Raw genomic sequence first — 24,685 nt, forward strand, 5'->3', positions numbered from 1 at the left:
CAAGGACTCCCCGCCACTCTCCCCTCACTGGCTGCTGCTGCTACAGCTGAATCCCTGGCCTTGCAGCCCAGCCCTGGGACGCCCCCGGCCAGAGGATGGACCTGCGCCTGAGCATCTCTGAGGTGTGCACTAGGCGCGAAGGCCGGGGGCGGGAGGAAAGGGGAGGAGGAATTCCTGATTCCCTGGCAGCCTCAGGAAGTTGTGCTTAAAAAAAAAAAAAACAACAAAACACTGCCGGCGGTTGAGCAGCCACCTCGTCAGAGCAGCATGTGGACTGGCTTGCAGAGTCCCGTAAGTGTTCTGTGGCTGCTGCCACTGCTGCCACCACCGCCGTCAGAGCAGCCGCTGCCAGCAGCCGGGGGCCCGCGCGGGGCGAGAAGCTGGGACGCGCTGCTGCCGCGTCCCCTGCTTACTACTGGCCGCTTCTTCTCAGGAGGTGGCAGTCACTGTTGCTGCTGAGAAACCAGCCCGCATTTCCACCGCTGGTCGCCTGCTGAGGAGTTGAGACTGTGCCTCCTGCCTGGACCCACATGGCTTGTTACCTGGTCATCAGTTCGAGACATCTCAGCAATGGGCACTATCGGGGCATTAAAGGAGTCTTCAGAGGGCCCCTCTGCAAGAACGGATCTCCCTCACCGGTAACCTGCGCGCACACACACACATGCACACACATACACACACTTTCAAAATCAGTGTAAACATAAAGATATATTGAGAGAGAGATTGTCCTGGGCGTACAAAGACTGGTACAATGAATGCGAAGTAGATATCTAAGACATAAGCCTTTCCCATAGGTGTATTGTGTCTCTTTATACAATTTATTGACAGACTGCTACACAAGAGGGGTGTATGTTTATTTGTGTATTTTCAACACAGTCATTAGGATCTATAGTGCGATGAATGCAAATGTTTACTGATGGAATTAACTGCAGGGCTGTGGAGGTAGCTTCTCTGTGCTATGTCAAGTTATGAATCTGCTGATTTGGGTAGCCTCGAAAGTTTGAGTGGCACTTTATGATGTGCTTTTGTGAAGTCATCGGTTGGGGTTAGTTTAATAATGCTACTGTTATTTTAGAAGGAAGTAAACTATAGATTTTTCGTCAACTTAGAGGCAAAAGGAAGGTGTTGGGCGTCGAAACGTGACTAAATCTAATGCTTTACTATATAGATTCTTTAAGGGACACTAAAGATTTCTTTATGAAAATCTGAATTGGACAGTATATTGTAGTATATACAGATACAGCAAAAAATGCAATTTAAGTGATTCCTATTCAATGTAGTAAACTATTCAGTGTAGTTTACTATTCAATTTATTCAAATACTTTTTAGTTGCTGTATTTTAAAAATCTTTCATTAAACATAAAATGATTTTTTCCAAAATCTATGACTTAAATATATTATTAACTCATTCTTTAGTAGATACTACACGGACAGTTTAAGAAAATGTACATATATGTGTGTGTATATATATATATAGCATGATATATGAACAATGTTTTGCACTATTAGTAAGTGATTAAGTGTCTAAAGATCAACTTTTCCAGTTTAATGTAAATATCAGTATGTTAAGTCTGTACTGATATAAAGATGAAAGCTTAAGTTGCCTGATTTTTATTTTTAATTTTTGGCACTTTCCAACACAGTTTAATGCTTCACTAGCATGAATTATTTAAAATTGCAATATATCATTTTTAAAAAAAACCTTTGATTAAGTATTATATATGATTTGCATGAGAAATCTGAAATCAGGAAGTGTAAATACTCAGAGATGTCAGTAAGACTCCTAATAAGATAAACTATTGCCTCACATGTTTTTATGTACTGTGAAAAGTAAGTTATGGCAACTCCCTTCCCACCTATAGGTACTTAATCAGTAGTAGATGAAAAGTACTGTGTACTTCTGCACTTGCAATTAAACTCATTGAGTTAGAAGGGACTGGAGAGTTTTAGTTAAATAAAGCCCACATTCAAACCTTCTGAGCAGTTTAAGTCTAAATCTTTCCAGTTTTTGAGATTCCCAGGATTGAAGTTACTGCAGTCTCAGCAAACCACTTTAACGTTTAACAACCCACCATGTCAGGAGAAACTTCCTTGGAGCAAACTTCAATCCTCCAAATTCCTCTTTAAGCCCATTTGTTTTGAAAACCCAGAGTATTTCACCTTTCTCATCATTACAGTATTATTTTTCAACCCTTTGATAATCTCTGCGGCTGTCTTGCAAAGCATCTCTTTCGTTATGCAAATCTGAATGGATAGTGCATTGTAGTTATCAGTGCCTTTATAACTCACAGAATGAAGGAACAATTACTTCACAGTTTCTACATTGCTTCAATTCAATTTAAATTGGTTAGAATATGGTGTTCATCTCCTAAAGGCTAAAGAGTTTGCAGAAGAGATTTCTGTCACATGGCCAAAGAGTGCCCTTCCTTCCCCACCATAGTCACTCGTCTCCTGGGAGCCTGACTGACCACCCAGGGACTGGACATGTGACTGTGGATATAAGAATGGATCCCATCATCCACATGGCTCTGCTTGCTGACCAGGGCTTACCAGGTACACCACATGCACAGGACATTACAAAAGTGCTAATTCACTTACTTTGTTATCCGAGCTCTTTACTTTGACTCACTGGATTGTTCACTCCGATAGTTCCACATTCAGATGTATTGCCATTGAGTTGATTCTGACTCATAGCGACCCTATAGGACAGAGTAGAACTGCCCCATAGGGTTTCCAAGGAGCAGCTGGTGGATTTGTACTGCTGACCTTTTGGTTAGCAGCCAAGCTCTTAACCACTGTGCCACCAAGGCTCTAACTTAGATATGCACCATTTTAAAAAATTTCTAAATTAGCCTAATCTTGATTTGATTTTTTTTGTTGTTTTCTTTTACATGTTACCATGGAACTTTAATGTCTTTTTCAAAGTTTGAATAGTTTTGCGCACAAAACAAGTAATGTGTGCAAAATTCATGTTTTGTTCATTCTGTGTCATAGGCAAAGTGTTGACATAAGTATTGAATAACATTGGATTTAGCTTGGCTTCCCACAGCAGAATATTCTCCCGAAGTTAAAATATGTCACTATTTTTTGGACCCTAGACCATTGTGCATTTGAAAAATAGTTTCCTGGTCTTTGTGATTATGTGCTTACCTTCTTTATTAATGAGTGAGTTGTGAAGCATGAAACTAAAAACTTTATGGTTATACATCATGTCTTTTTTATACTTAGCAGTGAACAACCCCTCCAATTACTTTCAGGTTGACATAAATTTATTGATGTTTTTTCCCTCAGTATAAATATTAAAATCATGGATCTGTAAAATACACAGTCATCTATTTTCCTTTAAACATACAGCTACTTGAACAATACCTTTTTCAAATTTAGAACTCGGAGTGGTCTCAAATTGACCTTATATCAACAGCTGTAAATATTTCCACTCTCTGAGACTCAGTTCACCTGGGACGATAAATTGGGATACCATTAGCTGATTTAACTTTCTCTTTCTTAGTTCTCCAACAATCAACTTTGGTCCTTACTCTTTTAATTGAAGGGACCCTCCTTTCTATTTTAATCCATAATTTTCTATTTAAATATAGCTGTTTCTAAAACAGTACATGGTCATAATATTGAATATGACAGAATTATTGAATGGAACTTGTTATAGAGAGACAAAAAGCTACAATTCCTTGTTGATGTAATAAGAGTTTTTCTTTTATATTTCTGATATAAATATACCTGGATAACACATAGGTTAATATTTCACTGTCTTGAAGTTATAATTCTTTGCTTATATATTTAAACTATTCGTATACATTTGTTACATTCAAATCACGTGCCTGTAGAATATGAACACATGATATTAAACTGACAGTACAAAAGGAAACAATTATATTTATATACTTTTTTATTTCAAAGGATTTTATTTAGAAAACATAACACATCATTATGTGGAACTTTTGTAATAAATACTTAACCGAATACTTGAGAAATAAAGCATTTTCCCCCAAACAATTTTCATGTATCAGTAAACTCTGAATATCATATAGTGAAATTCAGTTCCTATCTTCAAAGTGGAAGCATGCAACTGTGTTATCTGTTGCAGCTCTCTTCTTTTTGGAGATTTGTATATAAAAAAAATAGCATATGCTTTTCAGCCTAATTAGAATGTGAATAATTGACTTGAGATACTTTGTTATTTTAAATCCAGGGGCTTAAAGAAAAGAAAAGAAAAATTGCGGAGCGTATTCCATACTGCTTAAGGATTAAAGTCTTTATTCTTAGGGGGAAAAAAATGCACCCTCCCATAGTTTAAGATAGTCATTGCCAACCCTACTTCAAGAGAAAAATAATATAATTGAATGATGACATTAAAAATCAGTATGAGATACAAACACACACAGAAGTATATGTATATATGTAGATTTACATAAATAGATATAAAGATATAGATACATTTACAGCTCAAATACAAGAAGTTACCTATATATTACATTATAGTCTTTACCATCAAACATATTAACGCTAAAATTTTGTAACAATAATTGAAATATTCATTAAGAAAACAGTCTACAGGTGAATTCATTTTTTTGGTGAACTTCTAAGTAAGTTATTCTATCACCATACTTCAATAAATCACGTAATATTCTCTACATAATGTAGAAAGGTGTATGTTTGAATTGCTTCTTAATTATTTTGTACAGTCCGAAATATCATCTCAAACTTACATTCATTTGGGTATGGTTTGTTATGGTTTATGTACCTAGGTATGGTTGATAGTAAGAATCATTTAGCATACCTACTGATAAAATGTTAATAATAATTATAGTTGTATATTTTATCTGTGGTACACTTTTCACTGATTATCACTTTTTTGAAGATTAAATGCAGTGATATTTCTTAAGAAGTTCTTATTCTTGACAGCACCATAGTTAGATAGCCAGAAGTATTTACTTCTGGGAATGTCTACTGTCTTCCCCTAAGACAGTCTAGATGTGAAGGAAATTCCACCAGAGCAACAGATTAGGATCCTTGGAATTTTTTTTTAAATGTTTATTAATTGTATCTTAAGTTATATATCTGACTAAATTGCATAATAGAAGGAGGTGGTATATAAATAAATAAACATTTTAAATGGACTAAAAAACCTGGCTAAACTCCCCTCCCTTTTTTAAATTACAAATGTATGTATATAAACACACACACACACACTCGCACACACACACGTTTATATATATATATATATATATACACACACACATATTTTTAGGAAAGATTAATTAATTACCTTGAAGCTACATCTATCCAGAGAACTCCTTAAATGAAGACATGAGTGCAATTATACCCTTGCACTATCTTCTAATGCCTATAATATTCAATTGTGTGTATTTTCATTATGCTTAATAAGAACATGCTAAACACATTAAAAATGCTCACAAACAGATGCACGTTTCATGTGCCAAATATAATTACGAAGACATGCCCTCAGGTAGAGAAGTCACCTGCCTCCTGTTCTTGAATTCATGAATACATAATACTGCCTTCCGTATTGTAACTTTCAGATGTTTTCAATAAAGAAGACTGGGTGATGATTTTTATAATACATATTTTCTTTATTGTGTCAAATATCCTATTAAGCAATGTCCTATTTCCTTATTGCCTTTTCAATCTTTTCTTCTTCAACAAACTGATTTCAGAAGCTTGTGTTTGTTATTTATGCCTTAGAAAATAAGCGTCAACTTTCGAGACTTAAGCAAATTTGTGTTTATATGGCTTAGGAAAGTCTGCATGATAAGAAAAATCAGATAATTATTGTAGTGGTATAACCTGATACTTTTATTAAATTATACTACATTTATTTCGAAATTGAAATTTAATTAGTCAGATCCCTTGACTTGTTTCTTTTAGATATACAGCTAAGGTAAATTCTCTGTTTCAAGTTTCCATCCCATAATTTGGAAATAAAATAATGTAAAAATAAAACATCTCGGAATCACGTGTAGGCTAAATGAAGGTGGTATTTGACATAGAACTTAATAATATGTAGTTGAAAAATCTTAGTCTTCATTGTAACTGTGACATCTTTGTTGTACAATGTGTGTGCACTAAAATACATATTTTTTTAAGTGTAAGTATTAACAGAGCTTGAAATGTCAGTAGCTTTAAGGCTGCACTGGGAACAAGAAGCAAGAGGAATAATAATATATATTTCAAATCACTTTATCAAGTTTATTTTAGTGTGAAGTCAGTTTGTTCAAAGTATACGTTGTCATAATAACTCTTTAGTATGTAGGTACATACTTTTTAGAAAATAATTTGAATCAAAATGGAAATAAAAATGTCACCTTGCTTTAAAATGTCTTTTGGTTTTAACAGATACAGTTTTTCATGAAAATTCAGATAATCCTTACAAGATGACAGGTAATAGCCTTTTGTAGGCATGGGTCTTACACTTTTATAAATCAGATTCACTTAGTGGATAAGGTCTGAGGATAGAAATTAAATATTTAATATATTTTCATGAAAAAATTCCACAGTTTCTCTTGCTTTGGAAATTCTTACCAAACTTTAAAGAAATTCCAGAAATTTGGATTACATTTTACCTTAGACAGCGTTCTCAGTATTAACTAAAACATTGTTAGCTTCTTGAAAAAAAATGCAAAGGAATGTTATATAGCATTTAAAATGGAGAAGGCCTTTTTGACTTGTTCTTTAAAATATTCACTAATGATCTTAATTTCCCTGAGATGGATCCCAGATAACAAACATTAAACTCTTCCTTCATTCTGATTTGATATCTAAAGGCCAAACATATACTTCTGAAGAATGTATAATATATGTTATCTACACAGATAAAGAAAACTATATAGTTAACTTTTTTTCCGTTTCTGCTTTGACTGATAGGAAGTCTAGAGATAAACCTGTGCCTTAACCAGGCAATGAGGATTGCCTCTTGGCCTTCAAATGGACCTAATAATATTCCTACCTCTGCTCTTCTGTTCCCAGTCTAGCTCTAATTTTAATTTCATTTTCCTTGGCTCTCATTCTTTTAAATTGTCTTTATTGTTTTAATGTATAAATTTTCTTTCAGCTGACTTAGGTCTGCCGTGAAAGCAAGCCAGGCTATAAATAAATGTAAGGTACAGCATGTCCAAACATAGGGATGCCATTCAGGAATTGTGTACTGGACAGCTCTGGGAATGATTCATGGAGCGTATTCAGTTTGTTCATTTGTAGCAAGTATAATTAGGGCAGCCAATTTTTTGCTTTGACAATTGTCAAATTTCTTTTGGCAAATTTCATTTCACTTTTGTGTGGGTGAAAGAGACAAAATATAGTTTATTTCAAAGCAGATACTGCCAATTTTTTCCCCCAAATCATCCTCTACCTCCCTGTTTTTCTCTTGCCATCCTGTCTTACTCCTTTCACTCACATGATTACCAATTTTTTCAACATCTGTTTTTGTTCACACATAGGTTAGGATGAGAACCATCTCATTCTGTCAGCTGTCCTCCACCCCATAGATGTGTCTTCTCTGTTCACCATCCCTGCATAAATTTTATCTCTAGTTCAGAATGTAGATCTTCCCCCATATCTCCAATCAGAAGCCACCTAACAGTGTTCTTCCCTGCCCTCCTTCCCACAGCTATTACTCAGCACTTCGCTTGTCCCGTGTGCCTCCCCAGCACCAGACAAATACAGTCAGTTCCCCACAAGCATACTTACATATATCCTTTCCAGACCTCCATTTTGCTATGAATAATCATTTCCCTAACATCTTTCTTGGCAAACAAGGCCTATGTGCATTTCCTCTTTATGTATGAAATAAATGCCATGTTCTAAACAAAAAAAAAAAACCATGGAGCCACTTTCTGGAGTGACAGAGAGGGTGGAGGCTCCACTTAAGTCTTGCCCTCCCTGGTGATTTGCTTCATCTGAATGTGAAATGGAGAGATATGGAGGTGGTCCTTTATTCATGTTTACATTATCTAAAAATGTTCAAAGTCTTTGGCTCTTCATGATCCAATTCTCAGCCACATCTTCAGCTTTGACTCTATTCTTCCATATGATCCTATGCTCAAGCCATACTGAATTGGTCATAGTTCTTGACCATGACACATACTTACAGACCTTTATGCCACTGCACAAGGTGTTCCCTCGGCCACAAATCCTCTTTTCCCCTTCATTTGCAGAGCCATCATGTACTATACATTGTTTCAGACTTTACTAAGAGTTGAGTCCTCATGCAGCGTATGCTGAGTTCCCTATTATAAGCCAGGTGCTTCTCTTGCAGGCTGCCATTACCTCCATTGTTAGCTTTAGTTATCACAGAACTGCAATTGTTTACTGGTCTACATTTTGAAATTTGGGGGTTAGATATGCTTTCACCTGTATATCCCCAAAGTTGAGCACAGCATCTGACTTATTATATTCAATCAACAAATATTTGTTGAATGATTGTATAAATGAATTAACGAATGAGTTATGTTGGAAATACAATATTAGATTCTTCATCTTTTGGAACACTACCCCAGATCTTTTCGATATCAGTGGTTGAAATATTTATCTAGTCATTGACCTTAATTTTTTTTTTTATTGTTGTACTTTAAGTGAAAGTTTACAATTCAAGTTAGTCTCTCATACAAAAATTTATACATACACTGTTATGTGACCCTAATTGCTCTCCCTATACTGTGACAGCATACTCCGTTACACCCCTGATTTCCCGTGTCCATTCAACCAGCTCCTGACCTTCTCTGCCTTCTCATCTCATCTCCGGCAGGAACTGCCCGTTTAGTCTCATGTATCTACTTGAGCTAAGAAGCACATTCTTCACGAGTATCATTTTATGTCCCATAGTCCAGTCTAATCTTTGTCTGAAGAGTTGGCCTTGGGAATGGTTTCAGTTCTGGGTTGACAGAGAGGCCGGGGGCCATGCATTCTGGGCTTCCTCTGGTCTCAGACCATTAAGTCTGGTTTTTTATTAGAATTTGAGTTCTGCACCCTACTTTTCACCTGCTGCATCAGGGCGGTAGTCATTGACCTTAGTTTTTGTCTCATTATGTAAAAGTTCCCTAGATTTAAAAGTTCCCTAGACTTAATGAATAGTTGTGAAGTAATTTCTATGCAACTGCACTGCAAGAAAGTCCCAGAAAAGTGAAAATAATTCTTCAGGGTAGTTGTTTGTATTTTTTAATTACTGAATAGAAGGAAATTTGAAGTATACACGTAGGGCTTAAGAACATTAATTTATACAAACACTGATTTTTATGTTTTATTTTTCTATGGTGTATTATACATAGATATATTTCACCCCATCCTTAGCACTATTGGATTGTTTATTACTCCCAATCAATGACAGAGAGATAGTATTGCATGGAGGTCAAGAAGGGAAATTGGAGTTACATGGTTCTAGTTTTACGTTCTAGTTTTGTCACTGGCTAACAATCTTATCACTTCTCTTAACTTTAGTTTCCATTTCTTCACAATGCAGAAGGATAGTCCCGAATGTAGTGTTTTGAGCCTAGTACCTGATGTTCGTTGAGTATTCAGTAAATATTAACAATTATTATTATTGAGATTGTGGGTATTTACATGTGTGTACATCTGATAGTGTTTGAACACAACTTGAAGACTTCTAATTTGAATAATTTTCTTTCTTTTAATTCAATGATTTCAATAGAAATCAAATAGATTTCAACAGAAACGTAATTGCTATAAATATGCTCCCTTTGGTGTAAATACCTTCTCTTTAATTGGTATAAATATGCTGATTGTAGCTCCATAATGAAAATTTTCCATAAAAAATTTTTGCAAACCAGTTGGAATTTTTAAGAATGTAAACTATTCCCACTGATGGATTAAGTGGACACTGTTTTCATGGTAATGTCTCTCACTTAAATATGTACCATGACCATTGAGTCAATTGCTTCTAGTATAATTTAATACTTCCTACTAATCCAAATTGCAGAGTGCTTTATACCATGTAACTATTCCAAACCATCTTTGCAAATGGCTACAAGAGACTGACAGTTGGGTATATATAGATGAATGAAATTCAGAGATGAATTAGTTGAGCCATATGTTTCATTGGCACACATTTAATAGCTCCTGAGAAATGAATTACAACCAATCATTCCCTTCCTATTTAGGAGTGTCTAGTGAGTGAATGAGTAGTAAGGAGGAAGAAGAGTGATGCTTATACTTTTTCTTTTGTATTTTTGTTTTTAAAAGAGACAGTAATTCCCTAATCACTTACCACCATAGCCCTTGAGAAGCACCTTCCAGGAACAACCACAGGATGGTTGTTGCATAATTGCCAACACTTTCTAATTGCCTGAGCTTATCAGTCACATACTTCCCAACAAGGCAGAGCCATGTACTATACATGGTTTCAGACTTTACTAAGAGTTGAGTCCTCATGCAATGTATGCTGAGTTCCCTATTATAAGCCAGGTGCTTCTCTTGCAGGCTGCCGTTACCTCCATTGTTCGCTTTAGTTATCACAGAACTGCAATTGTTTACTGGTCTACATTGTTCGCTTGTCCTTTCTTGAGTCAGTCATTTAATATTCAGTAAGCATGTAGGATGTGGCCTCTGTCCACAAGAGGAGCTTGGACTTCTTCTAAATAATGAATTATAGCTAAACTATCCAGCCATCTCAGGTGAAAGTACAGAGAGAGTAATACTCTCTGGAGTGGAGAGAATCAGCTTCTTAATACAATCAATTTTTGTTATAGTAGGTAATAGATAACTTGATTTCCTTGCTTTGTTTGTAGAACCTGAAACTTGGAAGAGCTCTTAGCAATCTAGTTTAACCTCCCTCTGTATATTTTCTAATATACACTGTGGAAGGCAGAATAATGACCCCCGGCCGAGAAGTCCATGTTCCTCATTCCTGACACCTTATCTCTTACATGGCAAAAAGGACTTTGCAGATGTGATTAAGGATCTTGAGATAGAAGATTACTCTGTATTATCTGGGTAGGCCCATTGTAATCATGATCCTTATAAGAGGGAGTCAAGAGAGTCAGAGTCCGAGAGAGATTTGCAGATAGTATGTTGCAGGCTTTGAAGATGAAGGCAGGGGCCACAAGTCAAGGAATGCATGTGGCCTCTAGAATCTGGAAAAGGCAAGAAAATTGATTCTTCTCTAGAGACTCCAGGAAACAATGCAGCCATGCTAATACCTTGATTTTAGCTCAGTGAGACTTCTGACCTACAGAAGTGTAAAATGATAAATTTGTGTTGTTTTAAGCCAGTAAGTTTGTGATAATTTGTTATAGCAGCAACAGGAAATGGATACAATTACACTTAATATGTTTGTCTAACCTCTGCTTGAACATTTCTAATGGTGGAGGCCTCTCTGCTTACCAAGGTGACTTACTGTCTTGTGAGACTAATGTAATTAATGCTGAATCTTCCTTGCCTCCTTCTTCTACTCACTGTTCTTCAGTGTACCCTTCTGCAACAAGAGAGTAGATCCCTTTTCAACATGACATTCCTTCAAATATTCAGAGACAGCTGGTAATTTTTCTTTGTTGAGTCATGTAAAGGAATGAAAAATTTGTGTGAACAAAGTACGCCCTCTGACATGTACATCACTTGCATTATTTTTTATATATTAATTGAACTTTCTGTAACTCTAAATGCTTTATTATACTTTTTAATGTAATACAAGTTTTAAAATATATTAGTGGAGTTTGAAAATACACTGGTAGATCTTATATTTTCAGTGAAGTGGTCAACTTGCAAAACATTATTGTATATTTAGAAAAAGTATCTACTTTTTCAAATATTGTCTAGTTTTCCTAGATATTTTACTTTTCTACTGTATACATCCTCTACCCAGAAGGCAAACTTAAGCACACACAAGCCAGGTCATTTTAAAGGCATGTTTAAGGTTATCCTTCTTAATTTATTTAGTTTTAGATTTAGATGTTTGCGATTCCTAGGGCAAAAAGCAGTAGTTGTTTTTTTTTTTTCCTTTTTTTTTTTAATTGTTGTAGTTTAAATGAAGTTTACATTTCAAGTTAGTCTCCCATACAGAAATTTATACATACATTGTTACGTGACCGTAATTACTCTCTCTTACTGTGACAGCAAAAACGACTAGTTTTAAATAAAAAGTGATGGTACCAATTGAAGTAATAATCGTAATTTCATGAAACACCAAAAATGTCCTATGACAGACATAAACCAAAAACCAAACCCATTGCTGTTGAGTCGATTCTGACTCATAACGACCCTGTAGCAGACAGTAGAATGGCCCTGTAAAGGCTGTGAATCTTTAAGGAAGCAGAGTGCCACATCTTTCTCCCATGGAGCGGCTGGTGGGTTTGAACCACCAACATTTCAGTTAGCAGCCGAGTGCTTACCCACTGTGCCACCAGGACTCCTATGCTAGATACATGGTATCTAAATTAAAAGTTATTTTTTTAACTGTTGTGACTCAGGAATAACATAATATAGAAAATGGCATAAATCGTAAGCGTACAGGTTTTCATTGCCCCCGATGTAGCTGTAGCGCATTATAGCAACCCAGAAGCCCCCATGTGTCCTTTACCATCCACTATCCTACCCTAAAGACAACTACTCTCATAATACCATAGATTATAAACTGCTTTATTTAAAAAAAAATTAAAATGAATTTTAGTAAGGAAGACATAGACGTATTTGCATGTCAACTGACAGAAACTATGAAAATTAGACACTCCCTTTTTTTGGCAAGGTTAGACACTGGACGGTGTTTCAGCTATTTCACTGTTGTGTTTCACTTTGTGTGACTGAAGCAAACTTGCTAACTATTTGAAACAAATGAATGAAAGAATACTGATTAGGTAAGAATGAATGGATTTATGCTAATAAAACACGTAGATAATATCCAAGGTGACATCTGTGAAGTATTTCATTATCATTTCCTTAACATTACATATTGAAACTCAAAGATCCACGCATCATGTGATTTAGAAATCTCTTGCAAGTGGTTAGGCATAGAGCTCTGCTGAGTTTTTATTATTTGAGGGGAGATGCGAATTATGTATTTAGTGGTAAGATAACAATAAATGATTTCAGGAAAGAAACCTCTGCTTGGACTTCTCATAGAGATGAAATTTATGTGCAAATGATATGTAAACTTTATTTCAGAAGTTTTTGTAATTTCACATGCATGCACAAGGATAAAATACAAGTTTGTATTACTATAGAAACAGAATTATTGCCAAGAAGATTATAGATAAAGCCCCCAAAATGCTTATATTAATCAATCCTCATTTAAGTGAATTTAAATATACTTAGAGAACTGATCACGTATTTTAAATAAAATTTAACGCTCCTCTTCCAATATCCATAATATATAGTGTGAGTTCAAGAGTTTCGTATAACGTTGCTATGAAAATCTTTGGTCCCAGTCACTGAGAACTTCATTTCTTATCATCATAAAAAGAAGATTTGTGAAACTGTGTTACAAAAGAGATGTAATAAACCTTCTTTATATGTCCCTTCTAATAGTCAGCCCCTTAGGTGTGAGTTTGTTTTTGTTTTTGTTTTTTTAAATCACACTCAGTTGCATTCTCTTTGATCATCAAGGTGCACTCCAACCCAGAAAGTGATGGAGAAAACCAGTTTCTCATAGGAAATAGAGTAGGTGAGAAGGCATAACTGGCAAGAAATTATAACTCACATAAACATATTTATAGCAAACGGCCATGGATGAATTTATTGTAAAAAACAAACCAGTTGCCATGGAATTGATTCCAACTCATAACAACCCATGTGTGTCGGAGGAGAACTGTGCTCTATAGGGTTTTTAATGGCTTATTTTTCAGAAGTAGATTGCCAGGCCTTTCTTCTGAGGCACCTCTGAGGGTGTACTTGAAGCACTAACCTTTTGTTTAGCAGCTGAGTGCTTAACCGGATTTACAGTAGCATCACTTAATCTGAAGGTTTTGGAATTAGATCGAATACACCGTAACTGGAATACAACAGGTGGTCTGGATGTGGGACAAAAATTCATGTACAAAAATTTTAAATTCTTCATTAAGTCATGAATATAAGGCTGGCCCTACAATTCAGCTTCTAATCTTGATGAGTGTTGTGTTTGACAAGGCGTGGAAAGAAACTGCAACTTTAAATTTTCTTTCCATCCTCTCTTAATTGTTTGAAATAACTTACTGATGTTTGACCAGTGTTTTTCAGGTTGTTGTTATTTATTTTTAATTTAAATTAATTAATTAGTTAGTTGTTTAATTTTTATAGCTATGATATCCTTTATTCAGAGGAAATATTGAGAGCCAGGGAAAATTAGACATAAGTAGAACTGCTTTGGCTAAAGGTTGGGGGCGGGGGGTGGGTGGTCTTGGACAATAAAAGGTATCACCTTTTTCTCTGCATCTCGGCCAGGAAGCTCCATCTGGATGTAAGCCCTGGGGATTTATGATTTGAATATCACATAGATGGACCAAGACAAGCAAGCAGCTGATGTTTCCAGAACATAGGTAAAATGCAATGCACATCTGTTACCTGGGAGAAACTCAATTAGTTATTTGACATATTGCCAATTAATTCCATCATGAAGCATTGATTATGTATTAGGTTTACTCTATTATGCAGTTTTTATGCAAAACGTTGAAGTGATTCTGGAAGTTCAAACCTAAGGAACACCTAAGTGGATAAGCCCAAGGAAGCACAAGTTTTTCTCTGAATTGAGTGCCCAATAAGGAGAGGAGGCAGTCGTTAAACAGAGTCAAGTGGGAATTAGCCAGCATGTGGGACAGAGACCTGGACATAGAAGCTGAAGTCTAGGGAAGCCTAAGACTTCTAGAAAAAAAAGAAAAAGAAAAGAAAACTTAATTGGCAAGTCAAAGTCATTATTTCTTCATTCAGTAATTTATTCAACAAGTATTTGTTAAGGGTTTTCTAGGTGCCAGGCACCTGCTGACCATGTAGCAGAATGGAAAGATAAATCACACTGTGAGAAGAGAAGCTATATTTCCAATTAAGCAAATAATACTGGGAAGTTGTACTAACTACAAGCTTCAGTGATGCAGCTCCTTTGGATAAAACAGAAAGGAGGGAAAAAGAAAGAAAGGTGGGCACATCTGAAATGGATGAACTGAGATACCTATTCTAGTTGAAGTGGTCCGGTTGACCGAAAGGGATTGAGCTCTTAGATCAGAATTGGAAATTTATTTAGACCTAGACACATCTAAAATAGTATCTATAGATTTTTTGGTTTTTGTGCTTTGGGTTTTGCTTTCTTAGTAACTTTTTCTTTTTTTTTGAAACTTAAGACACCTGCATGAGACTAATAAGATGACAGAATTAAAGTTAGGTTTCCTGTAACCCTCCTGGTCTGGTTGTGGGGTGCAGTCTCAGGGCCAGCACCAAAAATGTGATCGTCTGAGGGATGAAAGGATGCTGTAGATATACAGCCTAGAAGACAGATAGTATCAGAACACAAGACTGGACTCTGTTTGGTGTGAGGCCTGGGTGCCCTTTTATCATGGGGGTTTGGGTGTATGGGAGGCGTGGTTGGCCAGTGTCCATTGGGAAGGTGCTGTCTCTTCTCCATGCCAATTTCTTCATTTCTAGTGACCAAGGTCAGAGAGGCCAATTCAGCTGCTGCTAAATGCAGATACACATAAGAAACATCTCTTCACTCTGTTGGTTATTTATACATCAATGTGAATAAAAAAACCGTTGACACTGAGTCGATTCTGACTCATAGTGACATCTAGGACAGCGTAGAACTTTCCAATAGGGTTTCCAAGCCTGTAATCTTTATGGAAGCAGACGGCCACATCTTTCTCCTGTGAAGCAGCTGGTGCGTTCAAACCACTGACCTTTCACTTAGCAGCCAAGTGCTTAACCACTGCGCTAAAGGATCTGAAAGGCGATTTGTCTCTTTACCTGATATGGTATTAGGTTCCTGGAGGAAACACAAGGGATCCATTGAACAGGATAATGGAAGCTTAGGATGGGAGCGCTGAAGATGGGTTTTAATTTAAGGATACGCCTTGGAAGGGCTTTAGAACTTTGCAGGCCTTCCTAGAGTGTGGACGCTACAAAGAGGAAGCTCCTAAGAAAAATGCTTAATGGGGAGAAGAGGTACTGGCCAGAGCTCTATGCTGCCCTGAACCTGTCACCTCAGGTTCTCAGTGAAGAATTAGGCACTCATGACTCTGCCTCAGAGCCAGTAGAGGTCAGATCTTCATAAGTCAGTTGGTCAAAAAATGAGTGGCCCTCACTGCACACTGGGAACCACACAGGGTGCTGGTGACAGTGAGGTAAACATAAGAGACTTACCATCTGTCCTTGTGAAGACTACGGCAGAGGTTGGAAGATAGACAGTACCCAAATGTTGATTATTTAATTCTCTACGAATAAACACACAAGTTTTGGTGAAAGAAAAGTATCTGATGCTAAACAAGGAAACAACAGGTGACCCGACCTAGTCCCAGAATGGGGGAAGACTTCCCAAAGTAAATGATGTCTATTCAGAGACAGGAAGAATGAGCAGGAGTTATCTCGGGGACAGTGGGCCCTGAGGCAAGGCCTGAGGGAAGATCCCCAGGCTTGGAACGTGGGAGTGGGCTGAGGCGTGCAAAATGTGGCTGGACTGGTAGGTAAGAGCCTGCCGTGCAGAACCTTGTAAGCCATGTAATGTGGAAATAAGAAAATGTTCTTAGGTAGAAATACTGCTTTTAATCTCACTACAGATCTACATGCTCTATTACTCTGTAATCCTGACATGAGCTCTTCTAATTACTTCCTGTAGGTTGTGCCAAATGAGATAAGTAACCATGACTTTTTTGTAGTAGTTGCTGCTCTTACAAACAAAACTCAGAAAATGATTTATAAACAATAAGACTACCAGAGTTGGATCATCATTAATCTTAGCTACCTGTGCAGTAAATTCATTATAAATAGGCCCTTTCTTATAAAATAGAGGAACTGAGAATTAACTTTAGAGATCTGTATACAGAAAAGATAGTATGACTTAAAGTTCGCCCAGAATACTCTTCTTTGCTGCTCGAGGGTTATTGGAGGTGGTCTGGCCACATGAGGGCTTTCTTGCCTTACTGGTATGTAACATTTTTATCAAGAAAACAAAGGGGAGTGGAGGTTTTTAAAAATATTTTGAATCAGTTTTAAAACTTATATTGTCTTTGTTAAGGAAATTTGACCAAAAGATATTAGAGACCACTCATATAATAACATTGAAGACCCAAGGTAATGATCACTGACTGCTTTGGAGATAATGTTTCAGCAGATGAGTCTCCTCTCAGAATCTCTGATATGCATGTGTGACCACTAAGAGACGGGTTCCTTCCAGTGCTGCTTGGAGACAAAAGTTGTCTGTTTTTTTATTTTTATTTCCCATTTTAAAATAAAAAGTGATGTGTGTAGGGCTTTGTGGTATAGCTTATCTATATGTTTTGCTTGTTTTATGCATTACTCCCCTGCCTTCTAATGTGGGAGCATGGAAACTTTCCCTTCTTGCAATAGCCTAGGGAAGTGGTTAAGAGGATTGGCTTTAGAATTGGACTGAACTGATTCGACCTCCCACTCCAGCTCTAACAGGCTGTGTGATTGCTTGAGTTTATGAGCCTCAAGATGTTCATTGTGATGTTACTTACCTTATAGAGCTATCTGTTGTAAGGAGTAAACGAGCTAGCGAATGTTAAGTATTTAGCATTGTGTCTGGCACACAGCAAGTGCACAATGGAAGGCAGCCAATAGTTACTCCTATTGTAATCAGCTTGTTCTGTCAAAAAGTTTTCTTTGACCTCTTATAATGTTTTCAGCACTGACTGCGACCTAACACTTTTATATTAAATTACTGAAATTGTTGCTCGCTTGGCTTACCCTAGCCCCGGTGGTAGAGTAGTTAAGAGCTCATCTGCTAACCAAAAGGTCGGCAGTTCAAGTCCACAAGCCGCTCTTTGGAAACCCTATGGGGCAGTTCTACTCTATCCCATGGGGTCGCTTTGAGTCAGAATTGACTTGGTGGCAATAGGTTTGGTTTTGGTTTATAAGATTGCTATTTATTGTGGGTTTTTTTTTGGGGGGGGGATAGGGGAGAGGGACGGTTATGGATGCCAGCTAGTACTCTTTTAACAGAACCATTGCAAACAACAGCCCACTGTTTTCAAATAAAAATGCTTAGTTCGCCCTGCTTTCCTGATACAGCCCTAATTCAAGTCAATGATACATTTGAAGTTACTCTTCTATTTTTCTTAGTGTTTTTGGTTAGAGCAAATTGAGTCAAGTAGAGAAGCTGCCTTTGTGATCTTGCTGCCATGTGGAATGAAACTTCTCTCTCTTTTCCACAGGGATAGCTGTTTAATCTAAAAATACTGTCTGCTCTAATAATCATCCAACCTCACTACTGTGTTTAAATGTCATTTGCTGTCTTTGGAAATTCTGATGAAACAATCAGGCTTTCTTCTCTCCATCCATGTTTTCTCCCCAACACAAACCTGTTTAAACTTTCCAAAAGGAGGAAATATTATGTGACTAAGGAAATACTATATGACTAAGGGTCATGTAAGGCGCTCTGTGGCTCAGTGGTTAAAGCCATCCCCTGCTAACTGAAACGTCGTTGGTTCGAAACCACCAGCGCTCCGTAGAAGAAAAATGTAGCAGTCTGCTTCTGTAAAGATGAATATAGCTTTGGAAACCCTATGGGATTGCTATGAGGAAGAATTGACTCAATAGCAGCGGGTTTGGTTTTGGTTTTTATGGGTTTGGTTTTGGTTTCTAAGGGTTATGCACGTGTGCACATAACTATAGGTAAATGTTAAGGTCTACATGTAGATGTAAGCTTTTATACACTTACACTCTGCCCATTGTGCCAAGCACATATAGTAAGTATTAGATCAATGTATATCACTGACTAGTTTGAAAAAAAAAAAAAGTGTATCAGCCAGTGTCTGGACAGGATAAGAGAAACAGCTCTTCAGGTTTTTATAAAGAGGGTGTACAATGCAAAAAATTGTTCACGGATGTGCTGAAAAGCCTGAATAAGAGAACGTAGACAGTGGGAAGGAGATGTTACTCAGCGATTGGTAACTGCAGCCAGTCACCACTGCCGCTAAGGCTAGAGAAAACCAAAAACCAAACCCGTCGCCGTCGAGTCGATTCCGACTCATAGCAACCCTACGGGACAGGGTAGAACTGCTCCGTAGTGTTTCCAAGGGGTGCCTGGGGGATTCAAACTGCCAACCTTTTGGTTATCAGCCGAGCTCTTAACCACTTCACCACTAGAGCTCCAGGGAAACAAAAGGAAAATTGGTGCTACCTGGTCCTACAAGCGTGCATTCGCTTCTGACACTGCTACAGAGCTAGGGAGGCTGCTGCTTCTGAAACCATCTCACCTCTACTCAGCAGACATCCAGGAGCTCACAGTCCTGCTGGTGTTACTGGACATGTTGCCAGAGTTGCTGGTGCACACAGCCGCTGGCTGCTGCCCCAGTTGTGCTGCCTCCACTACCAGAACCAGAATCATGAGTGCTATGATGCTGAGGCAGCTGGAGCCAGAAGCACAAGAAAGCAAACCAGGGCTTCTTTCCTTCTTCCAACTTCCAGTCTCCCACCAGTGCTTTCCATAGGCAGATCCAGTGAGAAACCAACTGGTAAGGGCTTCTAGAATATGTCACTTCCAGGCTTTGAGCCAGTAGTTTATGGGCTTCTAGTCTTAGAGCTCAAGGTGCCCTGGTGGTGCAGCCATTAAAGTGCTAGGCTGCTAACCAAAAATTCGGCAGTTGGAACTCACCAGCTACTCCTCAGTAGAAAGATATGGCAGTCTACTTCCATAATGTTTACAATCTTAGAAACCTTACGGGGCAGTTCTACTCTATGGGATAGCTATGAGTCAGAATCAACTTAATGAACAGCAATGGGTTTGGTTTGGTTTTGGTTTTAATCCCAGAGCAGAGTATGAAGGGTGTCAATAGAACCGATTGCCAACAGACAAATACCCAGCACTGCACATACATCACTTACTACTATAGGATTACAGAAACTGAGAGGGAGGGATATTAACTAATGAGGGAAGTTATGTTATGTCTACTATATAAATATTTGGAGTACAAATACTTATGTTCAACCCCAACCTCATGCATTTGTTTTATATAGTGCTGTTATAACACATTGCCACATACTTAGTGGCTTAAAACAAAGTACATTTATTATCTTACATTTCTGTAGGTCTGAATTCCTACATAGGTCTCAGTGGGCTAAAACTGAGGTGTCAGCTGGGCTGCATTCCTTTCTGGAGGTCCCAGGGAGAATCCGTTTTCTTGCCTTTTCCAACTTCTAGAGGCTGCCTGCGTTCCTCCGCTCGTGGTCACCTTCCATCATCTTCAAAGCTAATAACAGCAGGTAGAGTCCCCTTAAGAAACTCTGGTGGTGCAGTGGTTTAAGTGATTGGCTGCTAACTGAAAGGTCAGTCGTTTGGACCCACCAGTGGCTCCAAGGGAGAAAGATGTGGCAGTCTGCTTCCGTAAAGATTTACAGCCTTGGAAACCCTGTGGGGCATTCTACTCTGTCCTATAGGGTCGCTATGAGTTCGAATCAACTCAACAGCAGTGGATTTGGTTTGCTTTACAGTCCCCCTTACACTGCCATCTCTCTGCTTCTCTGCAGCTGGAAACTATTGTCTGTTTTTAAGGACTCATGTGATTAGATTGGGTCCATCTGAATAACCCAGAATAGTCTCCTTATCTCAAGGTCCTTAACCTAAACAGCATCTGCAAAGTCCCTTTCGCCATGTAAGATAACACTCACAGGTTCTGAGAATAGGGTATGGAAAATTATTCTGCTTACCACACCTCAGAATTTTAGATTCATATACAATTGTATATCTATTCACTGGTTATCTCCCATAGTCACCTTGAACACTTGATTCCCAAAATGGAATTCAGAACAACCACCAAATGTGCTATTTTCTTGGTTGGGGACATCATCTTCATCCAACAGCCTAGGCTTAAAGCTTGGGAGTGTTTTTCTGTAACCTCATATTAGGTTAATAAATCTGCTCATTTCAATTCCTAAATATTCCTCCAATCCATCCCTGCCCTAAACCTCTCCTCCTACTACCCTTGTGTAGGCTCTTATGACAAGAGAGTCCAGATGAATTTTAATCTTTTCTCTGCCACTTCCTATATGTGATCCTGAACAGGTTACTTACATCTCTCTGTGCCTCAGGTTTCCATATGTGAAATGGAAAAATAAATGGTGCCTACCTCTAATAGTTGTTGAAAGTGTTGAGTGAGAAGATGCACACAGGACACATACGAACTGCTCAATAAATGTATGCTATTAATGTTAGACATTGTAGCCACCTTCTAAATGGTCACCCTTTCTCCAGAATACAATTTTAAAGTAAAATAATGATGGGAACATTAACATTTTTTATACATGTATGTAAAATCTAATCAATAAAATAAAAAATAATTATGAGTGGGCACCATTGAGCATTGGAAGTCTAATTGTGGAACCAGACAGGTCTGGAATCAAATCTTGGGTGGCAACTCACTAGGTAAGTAGCCTTGGACAAGTCATCTCGGTGTCCTCATCTGCAACATGGGGATAGTAAGGAGTGCAAAATACCTGTTTTGTAGTAAGCACCCAAAAGGGAGTTCCGTTATTATGAATGATCATTATTAAACATAATAGTAAGAAGAGCTGAAACCAATGTTTGCAATTAGGCTTCTAAGTTTACCAGAGTAGAATTTCAAAAAAAAAAAAAAAAAAAAAATCACGTATTTATTTTTCCAACTTTCTATATTCCTGAAAAAGAAAATATTTCTTGTTTAATGGTGTTAGACATTGTGCAAGCTGGTAGGGATACTGCTATGAATAAGATGCCATGTTGTCTTCCCCAATGAATCTTACAGTCTAGCAGGGAAAACACACATTAAACAAAAAGAAATGCGACAAGTAATTCTGGAAGAAGATGTTTCTAATCCTCCTAATCATTCATCCCTGGTTCAGTTCTCAAAAACTGGGGTTAAAAATCTTTGCGTTCTCTAGAGAGAGGCCATTAAACTAGGTGATTTAAATGCGAGCAAGGATAATGCTGGTTTAAATTGTTATGACTTTTCCCTGATTCTTGAATATCAAGATGGAAAATAAAACTGTTAAATTACATGTCAACTGTGGCAACTTCATTGCTTTTAATAAAATCAAGTTAGGATGGACTTAAGAACTCATCCTGACCAGCTGTTGTCTAAGTGGGGTTAAATGGCAGATTTTAGGGACCCGCACTAGAATTAATGAATCAGAATCCCTGGCATGGGCCCTGGGGATATGCATTTTAAATAAGCAGTCCAAGAGTTTCTCGTGCACATTAACATTAGGAAGTTATTGAACCATGTCAACTCACCAGTACTCCCCCAGTTTGAAACTCAGAGGCCAGAGGAAGGAAGGTTACATGACTTCCTCACTATATATCCTCTCTTTTTTCCACTGGTTACTCTTGTGGGTTATCTTCTGGGAAGCTCCCTGGTGTCTAAGCACTTCCCTAAAGCACAGTTCACAATCACAGCTAACAGCTAGAAAGCACTTACTCTATGCCAGGCACACTATGCCAAAGCATACCTTTCACGTATTGCCTTATTTAATCCTTAATTTTAAGAAGTAGGCGCTATTATCTTCCATTTTACAGATGAAACAAAGCTCCACATTTCACAAATACTAAGTAGCAGAGAACTAAACTTCAAATTCCAAAGCGCAGGTAAGACACCACTTCGATGAGAATTGATTAGTCTCTCTTTGTGCTACCATGACAATTTGCACATTCCTCTGTTATAGCATAATTGCATTTTAATTATTGTTCACATATCTGTTTCCCTTTTTTGAGTCCCCTGCCAGTAGGATCTATGTCTTTTTCATCCAAGTAATTGTAGCTCCTGGGTACTTCAGGGTCTGCAGCTTAATAGATTCTCAAAAAATCTCTGTTCATTTGTTCATTCTTGTATTCATTCAAACTTAGTTGATTAGAGTGGGTAAAAATGAAAATGTTAAGTTAAAGTAAATGTAAAATTTGATCTACATATATAGAAAATTGAATTACAAGAAATAAACTTTGAAAAAATATTCATGTTTATAGCCAGTCAATTTGTAGACATAATTAACTAATGCTCAAACTTTTTCTTTAATAAGGAAAACTAATGGTAAAGACTCTAATTATTGGCAATTACACAAAACTAGAAAGACACTTTCTGAGAACCCAAAGACACTAACTGCATGAACAATTCTAAAGTGAAGCAAATACTTTTGAGTAATTTTATCTTACATGAACTGCAACTAGACATTATAATTTTTCAGTGTGAAAACCCCAAATTATCTCTCTTCATAAGAGGAAATAAAAATTTATATTTATGCTTCCTTTATCATTATGTCCTTTTTCTTATTTTGTCATATACTACTTCTGTTCATAGGTATGAATATTAAAAATCAATTTATGTATGTCAGGTGACAAGGCACAGTGCAGTCATTCCTTTAGGTACATACAATTAAGTTACCAATTTCTGGTTAGAAACATAATGGAGACAAAAACCTATAAAACCAACGTAAGTCCATTTTCATCTTACTAGAATTTGAGCTCTTTGAAATAATAATAAAAATTTCTTCATAAGTATATTCAGCCATTTAATTACAATGGTGGGATAATTTTCTAAAGTTCACATTATTATTGAAGAATATAAGTACAGTCTCCACAATGCATACTAATAAAAGTTAATTAACTGATCAGGGTCCAGTTGTCTGAATTGACACTGAAGCATTTATCAAAGGATAGCACAGATTCTCTCAGAGGATATTAAGAGAAGCAACAAAAGCCTGCTGAAAGATTTATCCTGTGCTTTATCCTGCTAGGAGGTTTTCTAGAATATCTCCAGACAACCTGATCTTTGTTGCAGAAGCATTATCAATCAGCAACTTGAATAACTGGCCTGGCATCCCTGAGGTCTCCCTAAGCTGCTCATCAGACTTTAAACCCTTTTATGTCCTTGTCACAAAGTCTATTGTCATTTCTGGGTTATGGAAACTGTAGACCACACACAAACTCTGCATAATACCAGAAGTATTTATTGAGATGCTGATTATTTTCACATACTATTTATATAATTTAATATTTGGGTACTCAATGGAAGGATTCAAGAATAAGAAAATGCCACCAGTCCTCAGACAGGGCTGGAAATGGAAATCAGGAGCTGAGGTAAATCTGCCTCTCTGCTATTCCTAGATCTGTCATCTTTGCTCTATTCTTTGTCTTCACTATTTGCTATTTTTACAAATGGGCTTTCTGTGCCCTTTATAAAAAAAATGACTATTCCGGCCTCTGTGTGTGTGTGTGTGTGTGTGTGTGTGTGTGTGTGTGTGTGTAACGGAGTGGGAGGGGGGAGAGAAAGATAGGTCGGGGAGAGGGCAACAGGCTCACACAGTCTGTGGCCCACACAGGCAGCCATGGGACTAGACACTGAGAAAGGCGCATGGACAGTTTCTCTCAGATGGGAGTCAGGGTGGGGGTGTGCAGGGCATAATTGGCAGAGGAATGATCTGTATTGTCTGTACAAAGCCTTTCTTGTACTACAGTGCTAAACTTTGATAGTTAAATTCTTGGTTCTCCCACTTGATTGGGTATAGTTTTCTGTTTTTTTTTTCTTTTTTTTTTTTTTTT

General features: G+C 37.4%; 1 protein-coding gene across 1 annotated transcript in view; it reads left to right on the forward strand.

Annotated features, from left to right (window-relative positions):
- The first annotated feature begins 530 nt into the window (after positions 1 to 530).
- ZNF804B (zinc finger protein 804B) overlaps positions 531 to 24,685 on the forward strand; it is a 583,715-nt gene continuing 559,560 nt past the window's right edge. The window contains exon 1 of the mRNA XM_004381504.1: positions 531 to 638. Coding sequence (XP_004381561.1) covers positions 531 to 638 — 108 coding nt within the window. The remainder of the gene's footprint in view (positions 639 to 24,685) is intronic.

This window comes from Trichechus manatus, unplaced genomic scaffold (genome assembly GCF_000243295.1).
Source record: "Trichechus manatus latirostris isolate Lorelei unplaced genomic scaffold, TriManLat1.0 scaffold00085, whole genome shotgun sequence".
In the NCBI taxonomy this organism is placed as follows: Eukaryota; Metazoa; Chordata; class Mammalia; order Sirenia; family Trichechidae; genus Trichechus; species Trichechus manatus.